The sequence below is a fragment of the Mixophyes fleayi genome, chromosome 7 (genome assembly GCF_038048845.1).
Source record: "Mixophyes fleayi isolate aMixFle1 chromosome 7, aMixFle1.hap1, whole genome shotgun sequence".
In the NCBI taxonomy this organism is placed as follows: Eukaryota; Metazoa; Chordata; class Amphibia; order Anura; family Limnodynastidae; genus Mixophyes; species Mixophyes fleayi.
This window is the reverse complement of record NC_134408.1, coordinates 24,999,311-25,016,167: the sequence shown is the minus strand read 5'-3', so window position 1 is coordinate 25,016,167 and position 16,857 is coordinate 24,999,311. Positions and strand designations below refer to the sequence as shown.

The 16,857-nt window shown below is 42.0% G+C and overlaps 1 protein-coding gene across 3 annotated transcripts; it reads left to right on the top strand.

Annotated features, from left to right (window-relative positions):
* The first annotated feature begins 1,022 nt into the window (after positions 1-1,022).
* On the top strand, positions 1,023-15,363 carry TFAP4 (transcription factor AP-4). Of its 3 annotated transcripts, none has more exons than XM_075179424.1 (7): positions 1,023-1,143; positions 8,716-8,881; positions 9,093-9,191; positions 9,424-9,594; positions 9,882-10,022; positions 10,350-10,517; positions 11,073-15,363. In XM_075179424.1, exons 1-7 carry the CDS (start codon positions 1,055-1,057, stop codon positions 11,244-11,246), a joined length of 1,008 nt encoding a protein of 335 aa, XP_075035525.1. In that variant the 5' UTR covers positions 1,023-1,054; the 3' UTR covers positions 11,247-15,363. The 3 variants fall into 3 exon arrangements, with proteins under 3 accessions (XP_075035525.1, XP_075035524.1, XP_075035526.1); XM_075179423.1 differs by lacking the exon at positions 1,023-1,143 and adding an exon at positions 1,399-1,664; XM_075179425.1 differs by lacking the exons at positions 1,023-1,143; positions 9,882-10,022 and adding an exon at positions 1,404-1,664.
* Positions 15,364-16,857: the final 1,494 nt, after the last annotated feature.

Here is a 16,857-nt window from a genome sequence, read left to right as displayed (position 1 = left end):
AAACTTAGTCTAACCAAAACAATATTGAATATGATGCTTACATGCAAAGTCAATAGCTTAAATCATACTGTACGCATTAAAAATAATCCACATACTAAATCTGGCATGTATCAAAATTAGTCCTTATAAAGACTAAAGTTGTCCAGGTTTAGGCTTTGTAAAGAGTGGAACAGTCCAGTATAGAACAGTATAACCATGTTATTTTTTTTTTTAGAGCCAGTAGCAGCACAGATGCAACAGTATTTCTTCCTGCGCTCTATGTACACAGGTACTACTGATGTCTGTGCAGTGTGTTAGAAGGGTTGTGTGTTGCACCAGGCCTGTCTGGCAGTGCAGGGGTTAGGAATGATGCAGGCACTGAACATGTGCTCAGGTCTTTTCTTCTTTCTTCTCTTTCCTTCCCCTGCTCTCCTCTCTGCCAAGTTGTCAGCTGATGGGACTGATCACCCAAGCGTGGCGCATGCAGCCAGCTCCAGCTCTCATCCTCCCCATTCAAGCTTCAGTCTCCCCCATCCGCTATTCTGACACCCCTCTGCACCCACAGCAGACACCCAAAATACCCCGGGGATCCCTGTTGCACAATGCATGAGCCAAGTCTGCAAAAGCCTGCGCTCTGCTTACTGCAGCAGGCCATGCAATGCTTTGCAAATAGTCCTTTGTTTACATGCAATGCCTTACTCTGCGGAAGAAGGGCTGGGATTTGGCTGGGGGTGGAAGAGAGGGGGGCCGGAGGGGGAGGGGTGCTGTTTCTGATCTCTCACCAGCTGTTTCCCGCCTTGAAACAGACATCAGCTGCAAACACACACTCACATTGAGAGACAGAACACAAGGAGAGAGACAGACAGACACCTCCCCCTGATCATCTGGGACATCCTACACACTACACCATTGATCCCTTTCATACAACATCACCTAATCAATAAGGCTGATCAGGGGGATCCCACAAAAAGCAAAGCAAAAGAGGGGGGGCTGCTGGAAGGAGAGTGCAAGAAGGGGGGGTGGGAGGGGTGCACATTGTTGGGGGGGTGGAGGTTGAATCCTCCTGCTGATTGCTATGGAGTATTTCATGATGCCCGCGCAGAAAGTACCCTCCCTGCAACACTTCAGGAAGACGGAGAAAGAAGTCATTGGGGGTCTGTGCAGGTAGGTACCCACGTCCTCTTTGCATGCTGCAGATCTCCTTAGCTCACCTTGCAGACAAGCTAGACACGGGGATGTAGGAAGACATGGGGAGAGGGGATTGGCTGTGTTTGGAAGGGGGTAGAGGTTCCCGGGAGTCACCATTACACCCCAAAATGCAGCATGGTGGTTTAGGAAGAGGGGATGGGTGAGTGCGAGTAGTAAGACGCGGTTTTTAAAGGGCGCAGTGGAAGGTTTGTCAGTTGCAAACAGACCCACGTGGTGCCCCGGCCATGCTGCAGAGCTGTGAGCAAGGAGCATGCAAACACTGCCAAGGAAACCTGCTGCTGCTTCTCCCAGCTGCCCCCCTGGGTGCACACCCGGGGCATTTAACTCCTCTGCTCCTAGACACACACCCCTCCCGAGCCATCAGCTGATTTCACACTATTTATGCTGCAATTGGGCTGTGGGCAGACCAGCAACACCTGGGGAGCTGTGGATAGCACCACCAGCCAGGCTGCTGATGGTAATGAGTGCGATGTCAGGTGTGTGTGTGATTGCAGATCTGAGGCTCTGCTTGGGGAACTACAAGTCCCAGCATGCCCTGCCCACCAGTAACTAGGGCTTGTAGTGCATCAGCTGGAGAAGCTACTGGTTGTCTAGTTTTGGGTTCCCCACCATGCTGTGCACACAAGGTCATGTTAATGTGATGCATGCTGTTGTGTATATACATTATGCGGCTGCAGTAATGAGAGGGGGGGATATGGGGGTTGTAGTCCTGGACACAAGGTCACTATCAGCAGAATAGTGACTGGTGTGGACCTTATTACACTGTACTATGAGCAGGGGTCGGTTATTATGAGCACTTTATACCCAGCACAAGGTCACGTTGTGTATTTATTTTGCATGTGTACGTTGTGTATTACAGTGTATAGCTGTGTGTGTCACTAGTGTGTGAGCACAGCTGGGTAACACGCCCCCTCCGTATGCTGCCCCTGCTCTTGTTGTTGTTATCACTATCGGGGGGGGGGGGGGGGGGGGAATAAAAGCCCCCAGGGCAGCAAGGACGGGGCTTCGTCACACTACGGAAGCCGCTGGGAAGGGACGGTGACGGCAGAGCACCACGACGGGCACACCACGGGACCCCCCACCCGTGACCTTGCCGCCTGATTTTTTCAGCTGAGGGGGGTGTGAGAGCGAGTAACGCAGACAGGCCTGGCCGTGACTCTGCAGCCCGCCTGGAGTAGGAGTGTCGGAGCGCACAGCCTGCCGGGAAGTGTAGTGCGGCGGCGCGGGGGAAGCCGGGAGATGTAGTCGGCGCCTGGCCATGCTTTCTCCAAGCACAAAGCATGGTATGGGAGCAGGTCATGTGACCAGTGTGTGTAGCTCATGGCCCATTACTGAGGGGAAGACTGAGCCCAGAGCAGCTCTCTCTGCCTACTCTGTGTTGTCACCTGTCATATCTTACAGTCCTATAGCATGTGATAATCTAGTGGGGTAACTTAAATAAAATGGAACAATAGTGTTAATTAGTGAGAAAGCAGGTTTCTCACATTAGTTAACCTATCAACCTTGCCAATTCTTTGTTGATGATGGATTGTAGTATTGTGTTTAACTCATATACATATATAGAATTTGTTCTGTAGCAGAAACCGACAAATTTGCAAATCCATAGATGTTGCAAGTGTTTCAGGAAGCAAAGGCCCATTTTTTTCCCCCCAGACATGATTAGCTTGCCAGGCTGGCAAAATCCTGACTTGTGCAATCTTTTTCCTATCCAGCTCTATCGATGATGATTTTTTTTTTCCTGTATAAAGTGTTAACATATTCAGCTGTACTTACTGTAAGCATGTCAGACACATGCTTGTGTCTTCTTTGCAGCATGGATTAGGACTTGTCCACACACATGTACTGGGAAACTGAGTAAAATCTATGACAACGGGCGTATAAACTTGTGCTTTTTACCAATGCAATCTATTGTACCAGTAGAGTGGGAAATACAATGCTTGAGATTTACATTGTGTAAAGCATGAGAAATACGTTGTCTTACATTCCATCATTTTAAACGTAGCATTAATACTTTAGAACACAATGATAGGAATGAACCTGTGAGAAACCTTTCTGACTATTGTTAATGTACTTTCAAAAGCGCATTAACAGATCATACTTGAGCACGAGCCTTTAAGGTCTCATGTATATAAGGTGCTGTTACGCTGTGTTAAAGGTTGGTGCCTTACATGGAGTCAAGTGTGTACTATTTGACTCATTTTACATGAGTTGGGGTTAAATATCAAGCGGTTACTATGGGCTTTGCCTTTAATAAAATTGCAGTTTTAAATAATGATTACAAACCACTGATTGATGCACTTACCCTTCAGTTTGAATTTTCGTTTACCTGATACCAAGTGGACCATTAATACACCTATTTGCGTCCATGTATTATGAGAATCTGGACATTATTCGCATCTAGGTATCCTTAATGGAACCTGATAGTCCTTGTGTGTGGCATGAGCCATAAAACCAAAATAACACATATTGGCTGAGCATGGTACAGTCTTTAAGAAAAAAAAGTTGTAACATTTTGTTATTTCTCTAAAAATAGTGTACAGTTCATACTAATATTTATATCGCAGATACAAGGATTCACTGTTGGGGAAATAGACATTTCTGGCACTGTCTACAGAAAACAAGAAAATATTTACACATGTTGTATTGTTGTCTTGTGTAGATAACACAATTTTTAATTTAGAAAGAAAAAAAAATCCACGGGAAGAATAAAGATGTAAGAACTTAGTCTGATTTGCACTGTTTCTGCAACTGTTTATTTAAACATAGCTTTTTGCCTACAGATTTATTCATCTCCGAACACACATGTTTAATTGCTTTTTGTGAATGTGTTACATGACTCATGTAGCCACACCTACCTGTGAGGTAATCCTAGAACACAAGGTGCACACGCTGGAGTAATACTAAATTATAGTTTAAGATGTATATGGGGGAAAAAAAACGTTTAATTTAATCAATGATTCAACATTTTTACAAATTAGCTGTTAGTGTTTCCTACATAACTGAGGAAGCCGGAGAAATAGATTTGAGATGAAACAAGTTTGCAAGACTCCTGCATAGACAAAGTGGACGCATTGATTCAGAACTGCAGTCTGATTTTCTAAACGGGCATTACATAACACTGCTTTATGGCACACAACACAATTTCATGATAATGACCCGGGGTTAACCACCCATTTTATTTAAACAATATATTTTTACTTATCTTTGGCCCATTTCATAGTAAATTAATTTATTGCAAAACTCTACCCCATTCTTACATTCACCAACTTGTTGCAGAGTACACACCTAGATAAACACCAGTGCAAAACTCATTCTGTTTCAAGACTCTCTTCCATTATTAGGACCTGTAAAAGCTGCTGTGATTTAAGCCAATGGAATGCTCTATTTGCTCAATGGCTTGAGAACAAGCTGCCAATCACTGTGGCCAGTAGGCTATCTGAGAATTTGGAGTTGCAGTATATTTTAGTAACAACATATTTCCAAGCAATATTTTAGGCACAGACAGGCTTTTTGGATGTTTGTCTGTGAACCCTATAATAGGCTGGTTGGGTCTCAATTAGGAATATATGCACTATATATGTTGTAGACCTGTTACTGACCATACTTGCAAGTGCAAACACGGTTAAAAATAACAGTGTACACATACAGTGGGTTCACGTTGCCTGCTTCATAAAGTGTTTTGTTTTCTGGAGAGTACTATAGTTATTTTGAAAGTATATTTTTAGAAAAATCTGAGCTCATGGGATCAGCTCATTCACATAAGTGCATTCTCACAACGTTTTCCCTCCATGTTCAAAATATGTCATGAGTAAACAGCCTGTAAAATACAGCAGGATATTGCTATGTTGTGCTGTGTGCGTGTGTATGTTGTCAAGGTGAACAGTAATAGACTATGTAGTGACCGTGAATAAACAAAACGTTCTTACGGTCATTTATGTGCAATCTATTTCATTGCTGTCAGTGTGGATGGTAAGCATGGCGTAGGGATCAGTAGATCCCTGTTGTTTACTGATCTGCGAATGAGGACTGGAGGGACTATTTATTGAAATACCATCATCATCATCATCATCTATTTATATAGTGCCACTAATTTCGCAGTACTGTGAGTTCTCTACATCAGTCCCTGCCCCATTGGAGCTTACAGTCTAAATTCCCTAACATACACACACACAGTCTAGGGTCAATTTGATAGCAGCCAATTAAGCTACTAGTATATTTTTGGAGTGAACATATAAACTCCACACAGATAAGACCGTGGTCGGGAATCGAACTCATGACGTTGTGAGGCAGAAGTGCTAACCACTAAGCCACACTCAGCGATACTGCCCCGGGAGCAGTAAGGGTTAACTTACCGCTTTTCCGGGTCAATCTGAATGTATATGCGGCTAGCCAGGTCACGCATGCTCCGTGAAATTGAAAGGCCAGACTTTCAGTTTCACTTCGTTAAAATAATGATCATAACATTTGTAAAGGAAAGAAAAAAATATTTGACCATTGAAACAATGGTCATTAATATATTAATTTACTTCTAGTTCCTGTGCTGGCGATCGCAGAATAAGGATTGCGGTGGTACTTGTACTTTCATTATTTTTGTTTTATAGACCTCCCCCTATAATAATTACACCCCAATATAACACTAATGAGATATACTAAATATAATTATAATAAATGTATCGGTCAGCTAAGTTACTTCCTATGTGTATTCTCACTGTAACCTATATTAAGAATATTGTGTTTTTAATACAGCAGTATTTGTTTTTGTTTTTGTTTTTTTTACAACATTCTTAAATATTTCTTATTTTAAAAACTCTTTGGCGATTAAAGCTTTTTTCCAGGTCAGATGCACATTTTAATATTTTTATGTTCCAACAAAGTGTAGATATTTCCTTTGCTCTGTAGTAATACCGCAGGGCGGGGGTAAAATGCAAATATGTAGACAGCATGTTGCTTGTGTTATTAAATGCAGAATGAATTATGACAGGTAATTAACCCTTCTTTCCCCAAATGTGCACAATAGAGGTTTCATACATTTAAATATGCTGTAGTACTAGTATAACATGCTAGCTAATCTGCTGCTGAGTATATATTTTGCCATGCACGTGTGTGGCCACATTTAGCATTTCCGAAGTCAGGATAAATTGGACAGTGTGTCAGTAATTGCAGTCTGACTATGTCCTTATACTCTGTCATTATTCTGCTGGTGTTACTCCCTGGCGTGCTCGACATCTGATTAATCCCGACCAGGGGGTAAATGTATGAACATGCGGGTTCTTCAACACCCGCGTGTTCGGCGATTAAATTTCAAGCGGCGCTGCATTGTAAAGGGAAGCAATGCAGCGCCGCTTGAAATTTAATCGCTGAACACGCGGGTGTTCAAGAACCCGCATGTTCATACATTTACCCCCAGATGTTTATTGGGAATGAATTCTAAAAGTTCTAGATATCACTTATAAATGCAGTTAATGAATTGGCCATCACCACTTTCCTTAGAATTCCGTAGTCTTACTACTTTTTCAGTGAAGAATCCTTCTCCCTGTAAAATTGATGTACCATACTCCCCTTACAGTGAAGAACCCCTCTCTGCGATCATGTTGTAACTGTAACCCCCCCCCCCCCCCCAGATTAAATACGCCCAGTTAGTAAACACTCTATTCCCCCAATAAGTTTGCAGTTTCTGAAGCCTGTCGGGTTCCTCTGTGTCCTCCTTTTGTAGACAGGTGCCCAAACTACCTCATGTTCCAGAATGGTCTGACTAGTGACTTATATAGTGGTAAAGCATCATAGGACTATATTGGCCTTTACAGCAGCTGCCTGACACTGGGTACCGTCATTCAGCTTTGTCTGCTTCCATCCCAGATGTCCCCAATTGTGTCTCATTTAATGTATAAGCAGCATGATTGGTTCCACCACCTGGTTGTATTACCTTACATTTATCTACATTTTACTTCATCTGCCAAAGTTTTCAATTTCTCCCATTGTAGCTATGTGCTATCCTCTTCTGTATTAGTAACCCCATATAGTTCAGTGTCATCTGCCAAATAGTCTTAAGCCATCTATAAGGTCATTAATATAAAACATAAAAAGAACAGAACCCAATATTGAATCCTGTGGCGCAAACGTGTGCAAGTTGTCAATGCAGAGCACTAGCCTGTGTGCGTTTGATATCACCTGTACAATATATAATACACAGCACAATATACCAGCTGCTAATTTTATGCTGTCTCGGTCACACCTTGGAGTTAGAGTGCAGTTTACAATAGAGCGGAAGCAATCTGTGTACTGGGCACTGCAGCAATGCAGATTAGTGACTTTGTCTTTGCTCTGGGTCTGATGCTTTAGATCTTTCTGTTTACAGATAAGGTTTCTTCCATTTATAGTAAAGAGTGATCATCAAATTATTTCATGGCATCCAAAGGTCCAGGTTACTATTTAAAAAAATTGACCCGTCTATATAAAAATGAAACACTACAGCCAGTATAAGGGGGAACTGTTTTTATTGGTTTCAAAACCCGATTTAGACCCCAAATCCACTTGTTTTGTGTGGAATTTGTATAGTACATTAGTTCGCTGAATCCTATAACAGTACTGGGCATTTCATTTATCATTTCTAACCCACAGGTTTATTCCTTAAATGTTCTAGTGGGTTTATTTTGTTTGTTTGTTTTTTAGCCCCAAATTTTTGTAAGTTTGATCCTGAATGTTTTCCGTTGGCTGTAAATATGTGGTCTGACCTTATTCCACTTTTTTACACCTCTTCCATGCAGTAAAACAATGATGTTGAGATTAAAATGTAGCTGTTGCCCGTGTACAGTGCAGGCTGTGGTTTTTGAGGCCTGAGGCTTAGCAATTGAGGCTTGGTGATATCCATGAGGTACTAATTGCTTGTGTATTGATAGGCCGTATATTACTGTGGCTCTCAAAATGGCTGCCTCCACTGTGAGAAGGTGACCGTACATTTTAAAAAAGAAAAAATTCTGAATTCATCAGCTGGAAATAGCAGAGGATGTATAATCACTTTCATTGTCACTAAAGCCAAATGCCAGATGAACAAATTCTTCTTATTATTATTATGCTGCATGAGGATTTAGTAAAGGCTTTTTTTAATATCCCAATGCTCTGTGAGGTGTCTTATTGCTCTGCTCTGTCCTGTGACTAATCCCAACTATCAAGAGGGGAAAATATTTGGTGGGGGCAGGAAGCTGGATTTCCCTCGTTCAACCCTGAGGGGGTCAGCTGCCTTCATTCTCCTCCTGTATTGTCATCTGGAAATTATTACAGAGCCCTCAGGGCAGACAGGAGGGGATGAAAGGGGGGGTCCTCAGATCCGGCTTCCATCCTTTCCTGAGAGGGGCCACACACAGAGGTGGCTAATAGGTCGCACTATATGAACTACACCCACCTTAACCCTTCCGGTGCTAGAGGACCCGTGTTCTTCATTTATACACCTCTTTTCCTATATATATGTAATGCAGAAAAATACTTTTTAGATGTTCCTGTGTTCTCCTTTAACAATGTCCTGTATTTCAGTCTAGCCAACATCCCACTGACGCCGGAGACCCAACGGGACCAGGAAAGACGAATACGCCGGGAAATCGCCAATAGCAATGAGCGTCGGCGTATGCAAAGTATCAATGCTGGTTTCCAGTCTTTGAAGACCCTAATCCCTCATACAGATGGGGAGAAGCTAAGCAAGGTGAGCAATCAGGGGATCCCTGGGGGGTTCAGTATGAGACCCCGTACATTGGCGATATAACCAAGGTTTGGGGGTTGTGTGCATGCCTTTGTTTTTTAAACCTGTCTTAGAATCTGGATTTGGAATTCCTTACCTCCGAGGATTCTAAACCCACTTGCTGTCGAACTGTCTCTTAAACTCACCCAGATTATTGTCTGTTTTCTCCACGCAGGCAGCAATACTGCAGCAGACTGCAGACTATATATTCTCGCTGGAGCAAGAAAAGACCAGATTATTACAGCAAAACACCCAGCTCAAGAGGTTTATTCAGGTAAGGGAATTATGTCCCTGTTCTAGATGTAAATTTAATGGCTGACTTGGCCCACCTGTGGTTTTTCCTGCTGTTCCTGAACAGCAGATCATGATGTAGTGGAACAATAAAGCTTCTCTAATGTAATGGGGGACACTGAAGCTTGTGATCTGATCATAGCCTTGTCTATAATGGACGATGTGCTCTACTGCCTCAGTAATGATGATAAAGTGATGGCCTCTATTTAATGCAGGAGTTCAATGGCTCATCCCCTAAACGGCGACGGGCGGAAGACAAAGACGAGGGGATTGGTTCCCCGGATATTTGGGAGGAGGAAAAAGCAGATGACCTGCGGAGAGAAATGATTGAACTAAGGCAACAACTGGACAAGGAACGTTCTGTGAGGATGATGCTGGAGGAGCAGGTAAGATTAAAGTGTTGCTTCCCCTTTCTGTAGTGCATATAATTACTTTGCATGCAAAGGAGTCTGGGTAACTGCATACATGTGCATTGCTATTGCTTTGTGGAGTTTCTGACAGCTGGTTAGACTAAGATTGGTCCTAGCAGTTTAGGATGTCACTGTAGGTAGTTGGCACGCTGCATGCTTGGTAGAGAGAGCGCTTTCTCAGAATACGATGCTGACGGTTTATCAGCATGCCTGTCAGCATCCGATTGGCCAGACTCTCTGTGATTGACTGATATGACTGACAGGTGCGGGCTCTGGAAGCTCATATGTACCCTGAGAAGTTGAAGGCTATAGCTCAACAAATCCAGCAAGAGGAAGAGGGGGGGCAGGCACAGGGCCAACAGCTGGAGTCACTGGACAGGGCCAATCAGCATCTCCACTCTCAGGTGAGCCTAGCACGCTTTCCTCTCATCCTAATCCCGCATCCACCCCTTCCTTTCCTCAGTCACTCTACGTTCAGGTTGCCTGGTAGCCCGCCAAAACTTGCTTGCTCCCCGTTTGCGTTGCTGTTCTGCACTCATCTTGCTGGCCCCCAGATTAACATACATTTATAGAGTTGTGTATACATTTTATTTTTTTTAATGATCACTTTTTTTTCTGTTACCATTGTAAAATAATTGTGCTTTATTATTTATTATTATTATATTTTTTTGTGCTGTCCGTTTTTTTGTTTTGTTTTGTTTTTCATTAACACATGTCCTGTCCCCCCACAGCTCCTGGCACCACATCTGCCCCTGGCGCCCACCCACCACCCCACGGTAATAGTTCCCGCACCTCCTCCTCCTCCACCCTCTCACCACGTCAATGTTGTGACCATGGGACATTCCTCCGTAATCAGTTCAGTGTCCACATCCCGGCAAAACCTGGACACCATTGTGCAGGTGGGTGTAGAATGAAAATATAGAAGAAAGATCTGGTCGGAATGATTAAACTTGGCTCAAAAACTGACAACGAATATAGATCCGTGTGAATGATGGAAGCAGAAGTATTGTTGTGTGTTCTTAGAATTGACAGAAACACTAATGCTTTTCCTTGCTTTTCCAAGGAGCACAAGTTTACTATAACCATTAACTACAAAGCAGATCTTGACCATCATTGGTACATAGTGCATATTAGACGTTTGCTTTCAATACTCAGGTTGTTATGGTTACAACACATGCTATTAAATAGGCCTTACTATGTCTGTTACATACATTGTCCTTTTAATTACAGCAATATTGAACAGGGGAAACTTAACGCTTGTGTCTGGCGCTATCTATTTGCTGTAATAGAAAAATTAAATGGCGCAAATTGGTGTGATTTATCATGTGCATGCTGACCTGTCACTAGCTCCTACCGCTGTTCTCGGTGATATTAGTTTAGTCCACACAATGTATATAATTTCAGTGATCTTCCCCATCTCTGACCTATCTGCTCCCGCCTTTCATCCTTCTCAGGCCATACAGCACATAGAGGGCACGCGGGAGAAGCAGCTGCAGGAAGAGGAGCAGCGGCGGGCGGTCATCGTTAACGCCGCGCGCCCGTGCGACGATTCGGACACCGCGTCGGACACAGAATGCGATGACAGCGAAGCGGAGCAAAGCAAGGACGACGCCATGGAGGACCCCTGACATCCGCTGCCCAACCCAGGAGTGGGCAAGAGACTGGGGAAACTGGAGAGGAGGAGGCTGCGAGGGTACTGGAGGGAGCCCTATCAGGGTCTGCCCTCTACCAGCCTCCTTCCCAAATCCGTAGGGTTTATAGGGGTGGTCTACTGCTGACCGCAAAGATACTGTAATGAGGTGGTTGAGGGAGAAAGGGTTAAAGCACTAAAGGATTGCCCTGGTCTGTTAGACAAAGGAGGAGTGTCATTGTGGTGGGGGTGCTTACATTTTTTTTTTTTTTTCATTTTTTTTTTATTCCTAAAGTTTGCAACAGTCCCTCAATACCTGAAATATTTTTCTTAAAGCTTTCCCAGCAGAAGGCATTAAGGCCTGCACTGGTAAAAAAAAAAAAAGGGGGGGGGGGTTAGGGTAGAAACATTTTTATAAAGCGGTCCTCCCTGCCAATATTGGTATTCTAGAGTCCTAGACGCCAAGAGATTCTAGCTGTGGTAATATAGGGGGTTTTCTGCTTTAGTTAAGAACCTTCCCAATAGTATAAAGAGACGAGCAACGCGGAAGGTGAGCGGCAGAGGCCTTGTATACGAGTGCTGGTAACCTGCTAAATAGAGGACGGAGAGGGTACAGAAGAGAGACCCAAACTAAAGTTCTACTATGGGAAAAGAAGAGAATTTAGTAGAGTTCTTGATTTAAGTGGAAACCCCCTTTTAATAACCCATAAACCATACTTTCCAATTTATAAATTTATAGATACATTTTATACTGCTATATATATTTTATAGACCTTGCTGTGTGTATAATATACCTATATTTGACCCCTGTTTCTTTCTTTTAAAAGAAACACGTCATTGAAAAAAAAAAAAAAAGTGACTAGGATAGGACAATGCTGTGGGTATAGCAAACCCTACTTGTTTTGAGTTACCAGGTTTAAGTGACATTTCACCTTCAATTTCTATCTGTCCCAAAAACATTGTGCAGGCCTTTCTACCACATGATGGCGCTGTAGAGAACAGACATTTCAGCCTTTAGAATCTTGCATTCTAAAATGTGATTACTTTCATAAAGTCATAGGGGACCCCAAGCTAATACCTATACCTGTACAGACCATGCAAAGTCTTAGCACTACATTAGGTTCTGGTTTCCATCTTTTTTGAATTACTAGCTTCTCCATTTGCTGCTGTGGCCTTTACATTTTTTTATTTTTAGTTGACTTGCATCTGCTCTGAAGCCGGAATTGGTTTGAAATGGGTAAAATTTACTTTAGAGAACTAAACCTGTGATAAAAAGTTTGGTTTAATTAATGTATTTGATATACTGGCGCGCGTAATTGCAGTTTTGTGAGAGTAGTAAAATTGCCAAAACAATGTCCCCATCTTGCTTCCAGCTAACGCTAAACAGTACCACCAGTTGTTGTTTTTTTATTTTTTACTGCAAAAAAATGTAAAAAATAATGTATTTCATGGTTTACGAATTTCGGGAAATTTCAAATTGTCACAGTGTAAACGAATAGTGGCAGCTTAAACCATACTCTTATTTAAAGATGGTTTTCATTATTCCTTTTTTAAAAAAATCTGGATATAGGTCCCATTTAAAGTGTACCTCTTCTTTACGCACAGTATATACCGTAGTTTTGCGTGCTGAATGGATGGTCAGCCTGTTCACAAGGAAGTAGTGACCTCCCTGATGCAGGGAACACAATAGTGCTTCATACCTCAATGATACGAATTCTTGGTGAATTGATTGGCTGCGTTCTCGTTAATACAAGTTTGAGGTACAAATGGCTGCCACCACTGTGCGTAGACAATGGATACACTTTAAGGGCATTTGATAAACAAGGAGGGACTGTCTGCTGCTTTTGGCTCCAGCATTGGTGACAGATTTACCTTTTTACTTTCTAGTCCAGTGTTGGCTAACCTGTGACACTCTAGGTGTTGTGAAACTACAAGTCCCAGCCTACCCTTCCAGCAATAAGCTGCTATATATTGGCAAAGCATGCTGGGACTTGTAGTTTCACAACACCTGGAGTGTCACAGGTTAGCCAACACTGTTCTAGTCACTATCAGGAAGGATAATAAAAAATATATATATAATTTGTGTTGCTATGAGATAATTAGCAAACCCCTGTAGTAGCTAACAAGGGGTTGCTAGCTAAGAAGGCAGACAGAGAATGTCTTTTCCTAGATGAAAACCAGCCAGCGAATGACCTTTTTTTTTTTTTTTTTATTAAAAACAAAATGAAAAAAAATCATTAACTTATGTCTTTATAGGCAGCAGAAGAAAAACTCAAAAGTACTTGTTGTCTAGATACAGCGGAGGATGCCATTTTATAACTAAAACAATATTCAGCCTATTCATTGCCTGAGTAGCTCATGATTCAGTGATGCCACTAGTTCCTAGTGAATAGATTTGCTGCATTATCATGAAAACTATGACAAAATGGCTGCCTCCCTGAGAATCTAGTGGGTACACTTTCATTTTACCTTACTCTGTACCTTTATTTTATTTTTTTTATTCCTGACTGAGCCAAGAAAATGGAGTTGGGCAGCCATCTTGTGCCAGTATGTTAGGATATCTATTCACTGTTTGCAGCCATGAGATTTGTTGCTCCACTTTTGCCGGTGTGGAAAGAAATTGAAAGCTTTTCTTTTGTGCGGAGGTGCAGGCTCTGAATTATCTCAATGAGAACACCTCTTTGTCGTTTTACTTTTTATCCATGGTTTCTTTGTTTCTTTAAAGTTCCTCAAATCCTAAGCACTTACATGTAATTTTATGTTTTCTGTTCGCTAGGGATAATTCTGCCAGTAATTATGCTAAATATTAGGTAGACTGCTGATGTTCCTCGTTCCTTTATTGGTGGCAGCTGGAAAAAGCTTCAGTTTTGTCCATTTGCTTTCTGCAAATTAACATACTGTCACTTGCAGTGGTTGCAGAGCATTTATCCAGGTACAAAATCATCTCGGCCTGTTTTTGTAGGTGTATATTGGGACAGAGAGGTCTTAAGTATCCACGGAACACTGTATTTAGAATCTTATACAGCCCAGAAGTCACAATTTAACCCCCTTATTTGTTGTGGTCCTTCCATAACAAAAAAAAATGTCAAAAATAAGCTTTACCCCTTGTCAGTCGCTTTAGATATTAAACTTCAAATCCACCTGTTGCCTACACAGCATTCAGGGAGCTCTTTTTGGGTTGTCCCAACATCAGGCTTATCAGTTCATGAGGAACTAATTACCTCACCGGACATAAAGCCACCTTTAAAATGCCTTGTGCCTCAATGAGGTTCCTAGTGAATTGATGTGAGACAAAATGTCTGCCTCCACTGTGTGTGCAGGTGACACTATTTCAGTTATTACTAGAATGTCCTTTCTGAGCTGGGAGGGTTTTGATCTAAATCTTATAATTATGGTATAGTCATGTACCTTTTGACTTATAGTAGATTACTTGGGTGGTGATAGGAGACATTCAAGCTCTTGAATTTAAATTCCCAAATTGTCCGAATTTTTGGACTGTGATTGGCTTAGAGTAATTGCGGTCGAAGGTTATACACAGCTAGTGAATTATATAGAGAGCAACTTTATTTTATGTAAGATACCTACTGGGCTGTATTTCAGATTTTTAATCTTACCAGTGTCCTGTATTAAAAGGGAAGCCCTGAATAAACTGGATCTGTCCCGTACACCCGGTAGGGGCAGCCATTTTGTGATCTGAACAATATTCAGCCTATCCGTTCCTTAGGAACTAGCGACATCATTAGCTCTTTGTGAATGGACAGACGGCCTTCTCTTAGCTATAAATGGCTGCCTCCATTGAGTGTAGGTGATGTAGGTAGTCTGCACCACTAGAAATGACAGCATGCTTATTTTCAACATTGGAAGCAGGAGGATGCACCAAGCTTTGAAACCTGTCCCCACCTATTCCCAGCACTCCTCCCTCCCCCGCCCCCCCTCTTCACCTACGATCAATCTTCCTGTCATATTTTTTTTTAAAACCATTTCAGCTCTTGTGTTTATTGAGAAAAAAAAGCTATTTTATATTTTGTTAAGAAAGTGACATAAAAAAACCCTGCAAGGCATCAGCCTTTGTAAAGAAACAAAATAAAAAATGTTTGTACTTTGTTTTTTAGAAACTTGTTGTCTGTCTTTTTATTATGGGATTTGGGTACTTTTAAAGCTTTCATCTATACTATACCACCAGACCTAAGGCTTCCATCAGTATTCGATGACCATAGACACAAACACTTGGGGCTAGATTTACTAAACTGCGGGTTTGAAGAAGTGGAGATGTTGCCTATAGCAACCAATCAGATTCTATCTGTCATTTTGTAGAATGCACTAAATAAATGATAGCTAGAATCTGATTGGTTGCTATAGGCAACATCTCCACTTCTTCAAACCCGCAGTTTAGTAAATATACCCCTTAATCTTTTAACTCCTGTTGCTTACTTTTCTCCTTGGCTACTGAATTGTAGGACATGCCCTCCAGGGGAGATATCATAATATTTTTCTGATGTTTCAGAAAATTAGATGTCAGTATAAAGTTGATATTGTTTACTTTGCATCTGCAATCAATTGATTTTGAAAGAGGCGAAGCTTATTTAATGAGCAGAAGGAACAATGTCCGCTATTTTGTAGACTTAACCAATATTCATGTGTGCATTTAGTGACTCTAGGAACCAGTGTGTGCACAGTGCAGGCAATGTGAAGTTGATTTTATTTTTTCTGGAAAAAGAGGGCTTTCTTCTAGTATGAATGTGATGAATACAGGTAATGGACAGAAGAAACACCTGGCCAATATGGGGGGGGGGGGGGGGGGGTACCAAGCATATTGAAAGCAAAGTGTGACTCATGTATCAAAGCCAATAATGTCTGCATGATCTGGGTCATGGATAAAGCGGTACAAGACACTGGACTTTGCCTGGCTGCCTAGAGATATGACTACAAATGGAGATGGGTGATGGCTGTGGCACAGAACTTGCTAATGTTTTACAAGTGGAGCTGTTTAAGGTGAAGCCAGAAGGAAGCTCATCATGGAAAACCATTTGGTAAAGAGCAACAGTAGGTAGAAGTGCATGCTCCAAGATTGTGATATCTGTACATTAATTTCTGCATTACAGAACTAGACCTTCATCACAACCGAAGTTCCCAGCTCACGTCACAACCCTCCCAATCTAGTTTCCCAGTTGTAGACTTCATTCTCTCCAGCCTTATTAAAAGAGGCTGAAGATCTCCATTTGGACATCACTGGTACCTTCAACTCCTCCTACTTCCTGATGATTGCCTATCATGTCTTGGACTTACCTGTGATGCACCTATTCATCTTGTCCTTTTTTTCAATGAACCTACATGAACTGTGGAAGACCACACATGTTATCTCTGTTAAAATCTGGAGACCCCTGTGATCTAAATAAGTACAGGCCTATCTCTCGTCTCCCAGTACTTTGAAGTCTGGAAAAAAAAATATTGAATGCCCAACTGAAGCGCATCATAGAAAATACCCTGCTAATATCAATGTCCTCTGACTTCAGAACTGAACATTGTACAATTCTAACTCTGGCTAATGTGATAATTAATAGACAGCACAAGCTAGAGAACAAAGAGTTTGCACTGTTTTTTTATAGAAC